This window comes from Aotus nancymaae, unplaced genomic scaffold, assembly GCF_030222135.1.
Source record: "Aotus nancymaae isolate 86718 unplaced genomic scaffold, 86718_ANA_hifiasm-v0.15.2.pri h1tg000067l, whole genome shotgun sequence".
NCBI lineage: Eukaryota > Metazoa > Chordata > Mammalia > Primates > Aotidae > Aotus > Aotus nancymaae.
This window is the reverse complement of record NW_026988482.1, coordinates 38,077,767-38,090,940: the sequence shown is the minus strand read 5'-3', so window position 1 is coordinate 38,090,940 and position 13,174 is coordinate 38,077,767. Positions and strand designations below refer to the sequence as shown.

General features: G+C 40.5%; 2 protein-coding genes and 1 long non-coding RNA gene across 4 annotated transcripts in view; 1 reads left to right on the top strand and 2 right to left on the bottom strand.

The window, feature by feature from the left end:
- The window catches only part of SNTN (sentan, cilia apical structure protein), a 42,295-nt gene extending 34,663 nt beyond the window's left edge, over window positions 1-7,632 (bottom strand). Inside the window, 2 exon segments of the mRNA XM_064367324.1 lie at window positions 7,075-7,260; window positions 7,563-7,632. Coding sequence (XP_064223394.1) covers window positions 7,075-7,260; window positions 7,563-7,632 — 256 coding nt within the window.
- The window catches only part of LOC135270842 (uncharacterized), a 184,209-nt gene that overhangs the window by 75,106 nt on the left and 95,929 nt on the right, over window positions 1-13,174 (top strand). The gene's annotated exons all lie outside the window — the stretch shown is intronic.
- The window catches only part of SYNPR (synaptoporin), a 343,166-nt gene continuing 339,221 nt past the window's right edge, over window positions 9,230-13,174 (bottom strand). For both annotated transcript variants that reach the window (XM_021674933.2, XM_021674934.2), the window contains one exon: window positions 9,230-10,947. In XM_021674933.2, coding sequence (XP_021530608.1) covers window positions 10,690-10,947 — 258 coding nt within the window. In that variant the 3' untranslated portion in view covers window positions 9,230-10,689. The remainder of the gene's footprint in view (window positions 10,948-13,174) is intronic.

Sequence of the window (13,174 nt, the reverse complement as noted above, 5' to 3'; positions counted from 1 at the left end):
AGAAAGAGTGGGTCCCATGTGGTAAACATAACATTTGTTTTGCAAAACTTTGAATGTAGTTCCTGATGTGTAGTGGGGCACATTCAAAATGTATTTATTATTATGTAATTGTTTAATAATTTTTTTTCAGTCAGAGTCTTTCTTTGTTGCCCAGGCTGGAGTGCAGTGATGTGATCTTGGCTCACTGCAACCTCTGCCTCCCGGGTTCAAGCGATTTCTTCTGCCTCAGCCTCCCAAGTAGCTAGGACTCCAGGCACGAGCCACCATGCCCAGCTAATTTTTATATTTTTAGTAGAGATGGGGTTTCACCATGTTGGCCAGGCTGGTCTTGAACTCCTGACCTTGTGATCCACCTGCCTCAACCTCCCAAAGTGCTGGAATTCAGGTGTGAGCCACTGCACCCGGGCTATTAAAATTATTGAGTGCCTCTCCTCTTAAGAGGTGACCCTAGCACTTTGGCCAGGCATTCTTGATTTCATCACTCTATTTTATACCCTCCATAGGGTATCACTATCAAATTAACATATTTCTTACTTACTGGGGCAGCAGGGGTGCAGAGGGGAAGGGTGGGTACAATGGATAATCCTTAACATGATATGCATAGGTGTGGACTTCAGGTGATGCCTGTGTTATGACCTGGAGATGCTGCAGTTTGCAAACAGGGCAACAAGAAAGAGTAAACTGGAAATGAACCAATGGGGGGCAAGGTTTACACGCCCTATAGTATAGCAAGCCCTTTCTGTGTGGGCACACAGTGAGCGCTATTTATAAACATGCTGGAAACTTTCCAAATGAAAGTTCAGACTGTTTTTTCTTTCTGGCTAGTCAATGTTACATACTCTATGTTATAATAGTTTGCATATTTTATGAACAACCTCTAATAATAGCTTGTATAATGTATCATACTGTATTCATTCAACAAATGTTTGAGTACCTAGTCTATTTCAGGCACTGTTCCAAGTGCTGGGGGATACAGGCAGACACAATGCAGGCAGGTCCCAGCCCTTGATGGAATTTATATTTGAGTGGGAGAGACAGAAAGGATAACTAAACAAATGAATACATAATGTAATTTCAGGTCTATACTTAATCTCTCCCATTGGACTATAGAAACGCTGAGGTGAGAATTGTATCCCGTTGATCTGCTGTTTCTCCAGCCGTGTGCTACACTGAATAAACGTATGTCACCTTGAGGATCCCATCTATACACAGTAATTTTCATTTACTAGAGCTCTCTGGAGGGAATTGGATAAACATCGGCCCCTGATTGGGAGCATTGTCAAAGTTATCTCAATATTTGATCATTGGAAAGCTACCAGCTGCCACATGTTGGACTGGGTTACTTTTTAACAAAAGTAAATATGATTGATTAGAACAACTATCAGTTTAAATAACATTATCAGCTACTGAGCACTTTAGGCAAATCTGCTAAGAAATTTACTTACATTAGTTTTTATATTATATATTTGTATAAAAGTATTATAATTATAGGATTTTATTAATTATTATCCTTTACTGGTGGGATAATGTGGTAGGCAAATTAATAGCCTCCCCAAAGATGTTCACATTCTAACCTCCAAAACTGTGGTTATGTTATGTTACAAAGAGGATTATGGTCACAGATGGAGTTGAGGTTGCTAATTAGCCAACCTGAAAATAGGCAAATTATCCTGGGTTATCTACGTGAACCCAATGTAGTCACAAATTGTCCTTAAAAGTGGAAGAGGGAGGCAGATGAAGAGGCCAGAGTGATGCCCTGTGAGATGAACTCAGCCTGCTATTGCTGGCTTTGAAGATGGAGAATGAGAACTATGAGCTAAGGATTTTAGGTAGCTTGTAAAAGTTGGAAATGATAGGGAAAAGGACCTCCAGATGGGAACAAATCCCTACCAACCCCTTGATTTCAGTCCATTATATGTATAAAAAATCTTAGCCCCAGAGATGTTGAGGCTCTTTCCCAAGATCACACAGCCTCGTTCCAAAATTTGATTCCAGGTCCGTCTGATTCAATGCCAAAGATTAAACCAGGATACCTGGTGGCTACGAATTTAAGTGATCACCTTACGTTGTAAAGCTAATGACAACATCTTCTGATAGAAAAGATGCAATCTAGCTCTTGCTCCCAAGACAAAGACTGACCTCAGCTCTCATCTGAGGCAATTGTCTGTGCTGACAAATGCAGTTTCTAGGAAATGCATGTGGCACCATGCTGCTAAGTCCTGTGGAATCATGTATCATTACTAACTGTGAAATTTTAATAGAATGTCTAGGAGCTTCAAGAGAGCAAGTCCTTTCTTAAGAAAGGACTTATAAAAAGGGCAGTAATGCTCAGAGCAATGTGTCAGCTATGGAATCTATCAAATTCTAGAAGGAATATGATAGTGGAGATCAATCAGAAGAGACTTAACTCTCTGAAGAGATCAGAAGAGAAAATATATGGGAGAAACGTCACTTCACAGGAAAAAAGGGAAAACGTTTGAAATAAGAAAAAACATTCAGTTTGTATTTTGCATTTCTTGTGTTCACCAAATTGGCATGACAGCAGGTAACATGTTACATGACATTGTTTGTAGTAAGTGAGGAGATGACTTTACACTGATATAAGCCAGTGAGTCTTGTTCACAGCACAAGCCAATTAGACCCTCTTAAGCTACAAGTGGCCAGGCAATCAATATATGAATAAAATAGCAGAGGCTTAAAGGCGAACTCTTTCTCAGCCACTAGGAAATCTATTAGACTTATTATAACCACCTTCAAGAGTTTTATTCAATAAACCAAGACACACATAGTGGTACCTGCTTGTTTAAAGGAAATACTCAACTAGACATAATATTTTCTGCACAAACAACAGGACTTTCAGGAAAATAGCTAAAGGTCACTCTATTCTCATCTTGGCCTTTTTATATCCAGGGCGTATTATTCACAGAGGTTAGTTACCAGTTGGGAGGGGAAGAGCCAGGCCATTCTTGGAAGTGCTTGCTGACAACAGGTCCTGAAGAGTATTCAGCTAAGTCCTAAAGTCCAGCAAAGCCTCAGCCTCTAAGTCAAGCATGTTAAGAAATCATTCTTAGTTTAACTGGATCTTAAGCATCTTAATGATTTCATTAACTTATTCAGTGAATTGGGTCTGACTTTATTCATGTTGGCAAATGATGCTGGGCTTCCAACTATCAGGGACTCAGCGTCACTACTGAAGGTTAAATGAAGTACTTGATGGTCTGGGTTTGTGCCAATTGCACCCTAGGTGGACAGAAAAAGCTCATTGGCTTAAAATATAATAGGTAGCGTGGTAGCACTTTTGTGGTGTAGCAAGGTAGTTTAGAGCAAGGAGTTTTGGATGCAGAGACCTAGATTTCAGCATTGGTGGACTCTGCCCACATCCAGCTCAGCAATCTTAAGCAAGTTATCTAATCTTTATGAATCTTAATGAAACAAATAGTTTTCCTATTTGTTCACTTGGTACAACAATATATTTATCTTTCATTTGCTGTGAACATTAAACAGGAAAATGGATATAAATTGTATAGCATAGTTCTTTGTGCAGCGTAGATGCTCAATACCTGGTAGTAACTAAGAACTATTCTTTTTTTTTTTTTTTGAGACACAGTCTTGCTGTGTCACCAGGCGCCATGCTGGAGTGCAGTGGCGCGATCTCGGTTCATTGCAACCTCCGCCTCCCAGGTTCAAGCAATTCTGCCTCAGCCTCCCGAGTAGCTGGGACTACAAGCGCACACCACCACACTCAGCTAATTTTTGTATTTTTTAGTAGAGACAGGGTTTCACCATGGTCTCGATATCTTCAGGAGTGAGCCACCGTGCCCGGCCCTAAGAACTATTCATACTAGTGAAGGTGTTCATGAGGATTTTGTCATTATCTAATTTCTATACTTTGGTTTTCTAAACTGTTATATAGAGTAATACTAGTATCTGTTGCATAGTGTTGTGGTTAAATGCAAAATGCTTAACTCAGTGGCTGATACATTGTAAGCACTCAATAAATGTTAGCTATTGGTTTATAGTTGCTATCAAAAATTGTTATCTTTAGATGTCTAGATAAAATCATATGAAATATTGGGATTAAAGTCATATTTATATGCTAAGTAGACTGAGGAGTTAACGGTTAAAAAAAAACCTTTTAGGATTAAAATAGATTTTCGGTGAGCTATTTAACACTGCCAAACCTCAGTGTGGCATACCCTATAGGTAGCCCACCCATATCCTCTCGGGACCCACAATTGCACGCGTACTAACCTAATAACCCCCAACTGCCAGCACTCGCACCGCTTCTGATGCCTTCTCTATCTGTTCTAGCCCTTGGACAGGGTGATCAGAAAGTGCTGGGGAGTTATGACTCTCCCAGAGCAGCCCTCATTCAGTGACTGACAGAGCGAGCAGGTAAATATCACAGCTCCTTTTGACCCTGGTTGGGCTGAGCGGTGTTCTGCCCTGGGTTTCATATTCTCTCATGGGATTGAGGCCCCATTGCCCATAGCAATAATTTTCTCCATAACGCAAGATATATTTTTTTCCTTTTCTTCCTTGGTTCACTTCCCCACCCTCCTACTTGTACTTGAATTCTTTTCTCAGAGAGAACTGGATTCTAGGAAAACTCAGTTTAGGACACTTTTTTTTTTTTTCAGATGGGGACAATGGCACTTACCTTTTCACAGGGCTGATAAGAGAGCAAATGAAATGTTAGATGTTATGAACTTTGAACAGTACAAAGAGCTTTCTATAAAGTGAAGATTTGTTATTCTTTGGCCAGTGTTTAAGATTTGCCCAAATCAATATTTAAGACCCAAGAACCAGCCTGAGCCGTTGCTGAGCACTAATGCGGCCCCCATCCTAACCCAGGCTGCCATATCCTCATTCCAGGGCTTCTGGCATCTCCTCCTGTACCCATCTTCCTCCAACCTTACTGCTCTCCTTCATGCCTTCCTGGTTTATTTTCTCTTTAACATGTATTGCTATTTGAATTCATCTGATTTTTTCCCCTAACATCTAGAACAAAGCTTAGCACATGGTAGGTGCTCCATAAATAGCTGTTGAATGAACTGATGAATTCATTAATCCATTTTCAGCATCATCCTTTATAAGAAGTTGCAAAAATAGTGCAGAGTCCCATGAACCCTTCACCCAGCTTCCTGCAAAGGTGACATCTTGTCTAATGATAGTACAATATGAAAGCCAAGAATCTCATAGAGGGATTTCTTTGAAGAGAAAATTAAGTCATGTCATTTTCCTGTTTATTTTCCCAGTGGCTTCCCATTTCTCTTAGAATAGAATCTGTTTCCCATGTCCTCCAAGGGCCCTCATAACCTGGCTCTTTCAAACTCTGCAGCCTCAACTCCTGCCCTGCCCCTTGCATGTCTAGCCCTAGTAGCTTTTTTCTTAGCAGTTCTTTGAAGGCACCCAGCAGTCTCCCCTCATTAGGTCCTTGGATGCACTCTCCCCTCTGCCTAAAATATTCTGCGTGTGGCTGATCCTTCCTATTCTTCATGTCCCAACTTACATGTCCCCTCTTCACAGAGGCTTTTGCTGACCACCCTATGCCATTCGTCCCTACCCCATCCCTTTTCCTTACAGCATTAATCATAGTTCATTCTTCTATGTTTGGTTAATTTACTTGTCTCCTATTTGACTCTTCCAATCTTAAGTATAAGCTCAAAAGATGCCAGGTACTATGTTTTGCTCCCCTCAGTGCAATTAGAAATTTGACTTATAAAAACTCAGCCTTCAAAACACATACACACACACGGAGATACCATCTCACACCAGTAAGAATGGCTATTATTAAAAAGTCAAAAAATAACAAATGCTGGTGAGAAGGGAATGCTGGCTGGGTGCTATGGCTCACACCTGTAATCCTAGCCCTTTGGACGGTCCAGGCAGGCAGATTGCTTGAACTCAGTAGTTTAAGACCAGCCGGGGCAACATGATGAAACCCCATCTCGACAGAAAAATACAAAAAATTAGCCAGGCATTGTGGTGTGCACCTGTAGTCCCATCTATTGAGGGGACTGAGGTGGGAAGACCACTTTGAGCCCGGGAGGCAGAGGTTGCAGTGAGCCAAGATCACATCACTGCACTCCAGCTTGGGTAATAGAGCCAGACCTTATCTCAAAAGAAAAGGGAATGCTTATACACTACTGTTGGGAGTGTCAGTTCAGCCACTGTGGAAAGTAGTGTGGCCATTCCTCAAAAACTAAAAACAATTACCAATTGACTCAGCAATCCCATTACTGGATATATACCCAAAGGAATATTAAGTCATTCTATCATAAAGACACATAGATGCATATGTTCATTGCAGCACTATCCACAATAGCAAAGACATGGAATCAGTTTAAATGCCCATCAACAGTAGACTGGATCAAGAAAATGTGGTACATATGCACCATGGAATACTATGCAGCCACAAAAAATAACAAGATCACATTCCTTGCAGCATCATGGATGGAGCTGGAAGCCATATCCTAAGCAAATTAACCCAGGAACAAAAAACCAAATACTGTGTGTTCTTACTTATAAGTGGGAGCTAAACAGTGAGAACACATGGACACAAAGAGCAGAACAACACACACTGAAGCCTCCTGGAGGGTGGTGGGTGGGAGGGAGAGGATCAGAAAAAACACCTATCGTGTAGTTTGGTTAGTACCTGAGTGACAAAATAATGTATACATCAAACTCCCATGACATGAGTTTGCCTGTATAACGAACCTGCACATGTACCCCTGAACCTTAAATAAAAGTTAAAAATTATCCCCAACACTCAAATTTCTGTGAGTGTGGAGTAGTTTTATACCTCAACATTCAATAACCAGTAACTATACCCGGAAGTATACAGTTCATTAACCTCTTCCACAGACAACTAACTCAGTTCCTATGAGGTGGGATTATCTACAGCCCCCTTTTACAGACTAAGTGAGAATAGTAACGTTCATTGATCTCTGTAGTGGGTGATTTGCATGTCCTGTGTTGCTTTCCTTTGGTCAGTGTCTAACTTCAATCATAGATTGAAGGATTGTTCTGGTTCTTATTGATAATGGCCCTCTGCCCTCCTCATGCATGTACCTCCCAGGGCTTCCCCTTTATCTTTCCTCAAGGACCCTGTCCCCAGGTATGGGTGAGGGGATGGTGATAATAGGACCCATGCCAGCGCCTCTCCCCTTTCCCCCAGCCCACTGCCTGAGATGTTAACACTCAGGGCTTGTTTCTCTGAAGTCCTAGGAGCCTGCTCAGTCTCCAGGCAAGTGTAACCTGGAAATGTGCAAAGTTACCACTGTTCTGGGCAACTCTTAGTCAATGAGGGCTGGGGATTGATAGGTCAACACTCCTGCTCCTGCTCCTTGATGGACAATCACTGGAACCATTATGAACACTGCTCAGAGACCCTGATGAAACTGAGCTCCTACTGCGTTACCAGCAAAACATGAACACATCCTTTTATTGGCTTTTCCTCCTTTCCTGTCTCATTCTCCCCACTTTGTCACTCCTGACCCCTGGAATCAGCTCCTTGCATTCAGCTCTTGTGTTAGCCTTGCTTTCAAAAAAACCCAAACCCAGAGGCTGCTTGCTGTCTGCAAGAAGCTGTTCTAATTCCGTCTCATGGCTAGATGGTTTCTTTCTCATCCTGACTTCAATCCTACCAGGCAGATATTGCTGTTATCCCCACTGTAGAGATGGGGAAACTGAATGAATGAGAAATTAAGTATGTTAGTAAAGGCATTTATTGATCTGCCCACATCCCTCAGTGTTTGAAAGTGCTCCCTGGGATGTTAACTCTCCTGCATTTCCAGGCTGCACTTGCCTATAGGCTGTGGCTTCAGAAAAGTCCCAGGGCTTTGAAGAAGCATTCAGGAAGAAAAAGAAGAGTCAAGGAAATGGCAGTGCAGCAATTCTCACCCAGACAGTCTGATATCAGGGCCCACCCATTTAAAATCTATGCTTTACTGCCTCCTAAGAAAACAAAGGTGCAGGAAGGTGAAGTCATACGCTGAAACACAGCTAGTGAGCATTGAAGCTGAGAATCCAAATTAAGCTTATTGAACACATAGATTTAAACTCACCTGCTAGTACTCCTCTTTTAGAAAAGACCAAATCTATTGCTCTTTTCTTGAAACCAGAAGGAATAAGTCAGTTGAGCAGAATCCCCACTGGGTTAGGACAGGTCTTTATTGTGAATCTGCAGTGGACTGTGGAAGCATGTCTCTATCTCAACCGGGGCAGGTAGTGTTTTCCATTTATCAGTGTCCAGAGTGCTTTGGAACTGCTAAGGTTGGTAAAAATCACTGCTGGTTGGGAGGGTTTCTTCATTTTACAGAGTTCGACAGCTTTCAAAGCAGAGGTCACTTTCTTCTCAAGCACAGTGCTGAAGGAAGCAGTGAAATCCAGCCATTGTCCCAGGAAATAAGGGGGAAATGGGAGTGGGGATGGGAGCAGAGAGAACTCATACCACATCCCCTCCTCCACTCCCAGCCCACTGCCTTACAGATGCTAGGAGTTAAGGCCTATTTCCTTATTCCTCAGAATGTTTTTCTCCCATGTCTTCCTCTAATCCAATCTCTACTCTGTAGCCACTGAGATCCTTTCAACTTGCTAATCTGATCACATCCCTTCCCTGCTCAAACATCCTTCGATGCTTTCCCTTAGCTTTTTTAGGATAAAGACAATTCGTGATTAGGCATTGAGAAAGGTTTCACCCATGTCTCCATCAGCAGTCACACTTTGCGAAAAGGCTTTTCTTCATTGAACTCTGGCAACCCTACATATCCATCCTGTCTCCTACCATCAGAGAGCTTTGCCAGGCTGTTCTCTGCCTGGGACATGCATCTCTCCCATCTTGTCCTTGTTGAACCGTGTGTAGTCTTCAGGTCAGAAGCTTCTTGACTTTTCCCTGACTAGCTCAAACCTGACAGATGTTCCTGTGGAATCCTGTGCCTCTCTTTGTTGCACTCAGCATAATTGGGGTGTGATTATTTTAATGTGTGTCTCCTAATAGAGTGTAAGCGTCTTAACATACGGCCTGTTTTTGCTTTTTACTACTGCATCCCCAGTGGCATGCACAGTGATGGGTAGGAAGTCCTAGAATGGTGGAATGAATGAACAAACCTCACTGGGCTCACAGAACAAGGATAGGGTGACAGATTGGAGACACTGTGCATTTAATTCTTGTTCTGTCATTGTTAAAGCCAACCAGATTCTACTGTTACAATTGTGCATTGTCCAATCAGCATTGTATGCAATAACTTTATTAAGGTCAAATAGATATCACAACACAGATTTATCCAACGGGATTCAGAAACTGGTTACAGATATCATCTAAGACACAAGGCTGTTTTGTGCTAAAATTCTTGCCACATCACCAATCACACAACGAGTTTATACATTGATAACAACTTTTATCTGGAAATACAGATGCTCAGCTTGCCCTTTCTCTTGGGCCCTGGTGTTTCAACTGAGTTAAAATGAAGAAGTAAAGATTGGCATTTTCTTGGTAATGAATACATTCTGGAGAATATTTCATGAGACCTCTCTCTGGAATACAGAGTGGCACATGGAAGTCATTGCTAATTTATGGGTTACACTCAAATCAGAATTAGTAAGTTTAGCTGTGACTTGAGAAGTTTTAATAATTACATTGAGGAACATATTAGCTTTACAAATAAACAGGATTTAAAGTGTACCTGGTAGTGTAGGTTCTACAGAATATTCCTTACAAATTAATACTTCAGCAAGGCAGCATCTTGACTATGGTATCTATATCTGCATCTCCATTATTCTAAGAAAACAATACTCCATAAACACAAACAGTTATTAGGCCATGTTATTTATGGTCCACAAGATAAGAGCCACAAAACACCATAAAAGGTTACAAGAATGTAAATATTTAGCTAAGGAAATAGAATAAATATTGGGCAGTTATCATATGTAATACTAAATGTCTACTAATAGAGGAAAACGAAAACCCCAGATTTCAATTACAATGCATTCAGAACTTATGTAAAGCCAGAGGAGACAAATTTGCAAAGTATACAAAGTAGTGAATATATTCCTATAAATATTCATTTGACAAATTCATGGTGCAAACCAGAAAATTTTCGTAAACACAGTTCAAATGTTCATTTTGTGAGAAAATGCTTATTCATGCACTTAAATACTTAAATCATATGAGCATTGATTCATCACATAAAAAAAAGAGTAATTTTCTGAAACAAATAACTTAGAGACTCATAGTCCTATAGGACCTAAAACTAAAAAATAATAAGACATGCATGTTGTGATACATCAAATTGTCTTCTAGAAATTATTATAACATCTTTCCCATCAAAATGCATAAGAAAACTCAATGCTATCTTTTACTTTATGCATATTCCTTACTAGAGACTTTAAGCTACAAAATACTTCTACTTCAACACACATACAAAATGAGCATGAAAGTATCTGTGGATATAACAAGGTACTCTCCAATTAGCCATCTGTGATGAATAATATATCTCTTCATGTCATCTCATCTCTAAGTATCATTTATCACAACCCGGGAATTTCTGCCCTAATGAGGACTAGAGATCTCTGATTTACATTCAATACTCTCTGCATTAATAATTGATTGAAACTCTTAAAAAATTCTTCTGCCACTGAAATGGAATGTGGTGAGACTATCTCCAGAAGAATGTAAATGCTACTCCGTTAAATTTGATTGGTAAAGGAAGTGGGGCCAGTAGGCTGTTGGCCAAACTCATCTGAGGATGGCCCCAAACTTGCCGGCTGACTGTACCCACTGCTTGACCCATAGCTGTCTTGGTTGTAACCACCTTGATTATAGCTGCTGGAGTGCTTCTCCATCGGATCTGAAAGATATCTCTGTCCTGAAGAATGCCAGCCGGTCTCCTTAAAAACAAACCATATGTTTCCAGCCCAGAGAATAAAGTTCAAGAATCCAAAGACCTGAAAGAGAATCAAAGCCAATGAATTGATAGACTGACAAAAACCCGGGAAAAATTTCAATTTTGGAAAAATTCTTCACAATTCAAAAGATCACTTTTCACTTTAATGTTGAGTCCTCTTCCAAGTTTTCCATTTGTAACTGGTATTTCATTTAGAATATCTGACTTTATTAGATGCAGGCACTAATGTCAGGCACTACATAAAGGACTTTATGTGTATCAATTCACTTGGTCTAAGAATCGGTCTAAGAAGAAGTTGCTATTGTCATACCCATACTAAAGATGTGGAAATCTTGTCTAAGGTCGCGTGGCTTGCTGAGTAGTAGATCTGGGATTCAAACCCTGTTTTGACTCCCTAACTGGAACCCTTATTTAAACCATCATTCAATTTCCAAATAAAGTATCCTTCATGGTATGTAAGATTATTTCCAGGTGGCATAGGGATGAGAATTTTCACTTTAATAATGGGGTATTCATTTATAAGGCTATCTTCTCTTTATGGTTAGAGATTCTGCTTTTGCTTTTCCATTTATTGTAATCACATAAAGAAAGTGAGTCAATTAAAAATATAGCATAAGCAGTGGTACAGGTGATATGCAAATAAGCATATTCATGATAGCATATTGAGAGGTTGGCTGTTTGAATAATTGTACTTTGTGATTCTCACATGCATAAGTGAATGCTGAAACCAGACTATGAGTAAGATGCAGGTTTCAGAGAAGTACAAAATATTTTCTTAAGAACTGGATGTGAAACTTTCCTATGGAAATTCCTCTTACTCTCCAGAAGGATGTCAGTGAGTCAGAGGACTGGATGTTGCTTCCCCAAGGCCTAAGGTTTGATGGAAGCAGAACTGTTTGCTGTTGCATGGGGCCCAAACAGAAGTCCTCATTCCATAGCTTGTTCTTCAGCCTTTTCCAAGGCTGGTTGATTGACTGGGGAATTAACCACAGGCAGTGTGCTTTAACAGCCCCCTAATGGAGACAGGTAACAGAAGTATAATGCAAAGCTGTGATAACATGAAAGTATATTTAGTCACCACCCTAGCAAGACACTGACCAATCAAAATGGACTTGGGCAGTGACCATGGCCCTGGAGTAGGGCGCTGGAAGTCCCTTGCTGGGTCAAAATTTATCCCGTGGTTTCTGGACAGTGAGATGATCCAGATTGCCTTGTGGGTAGTGGTGGCAGAGGGACCAGTGGTGTAGTCAAGAAGCCAGACCTTGGAGGCTTGCAGCTAAGACTATTTATCAAGTATTTCAATATTTTAGCAGCATGCAAATGGAATATTAGTCTTGGAGTAATCTCTTTAGGCTTTGAAATAAAAGTGGCCTGGGCACTATACTTTCTTGCCCTGCTACCTGGAACAAGGCATTTAGTCTGTAGACTTCCTTTTTGTTTTTCTTGTATGGAATGGACACAAGAATTCTTTCTTGGAAGACAGTTGGGAAGATTAAAGAGGATGTGTGTAAAGTAGCTAGACGGTGCTGGACACATGAGCAAATACTTACCAAATGGTAACCTATGCTCTGAATCACTTTCTAAAATATTTCCGTGAATTGTATTTTGTTAACTTTTTTTTTTTTTTTTTTTGCTGCAGCATACATTGAACTGCATAAACAGTGAAATCATGATCTTGAGAGACTACAATAACCAAAATCAAGTATCTAGGCCCCCCATTGATCTAATTAGAGACTGATTTATCCAGTCCTCCCTCTTTCTTCCTTCTCTCCTCTTGCATCCTCTTTTCTTCCTTTTAACACTAATTGAGAACCTATTTCCTGCCATGCTCTAGGCTACCTGCTGAGGGAGATATAAATCATAAATAAGGTGTAATAGTTTATTGAACAAAATAAATTAGTTAACTACTGACAAAACTCTAATTTCATATAGGACCATTTTACCATGTGTAACCAGAATATTTTCCATTAAAAGGGGGATCTTCCTTAAATTGCACTTTTATAAGTGTATGTCAATACGTGAGTATAAAAAATTATCAAGGATCCTGGGAAACATAGCAAGACCTTGTCTGTTAAAAAAAATTAGCTGGGCATGGCAGCTCATGCCTATAGTCCCAGATACTCAGAAGGGGTACTTGGAAGGTAGAGGCAGTAGTATCTCTTGAACCCAAGAGTTCCAGGTTATAGTGAGCTATGATTGCATCACTGCAACTCCCGCCTGGGTGGCAGAGCAAAACCCTGTCTCAAAAAAAAAACAAAACAAAACAA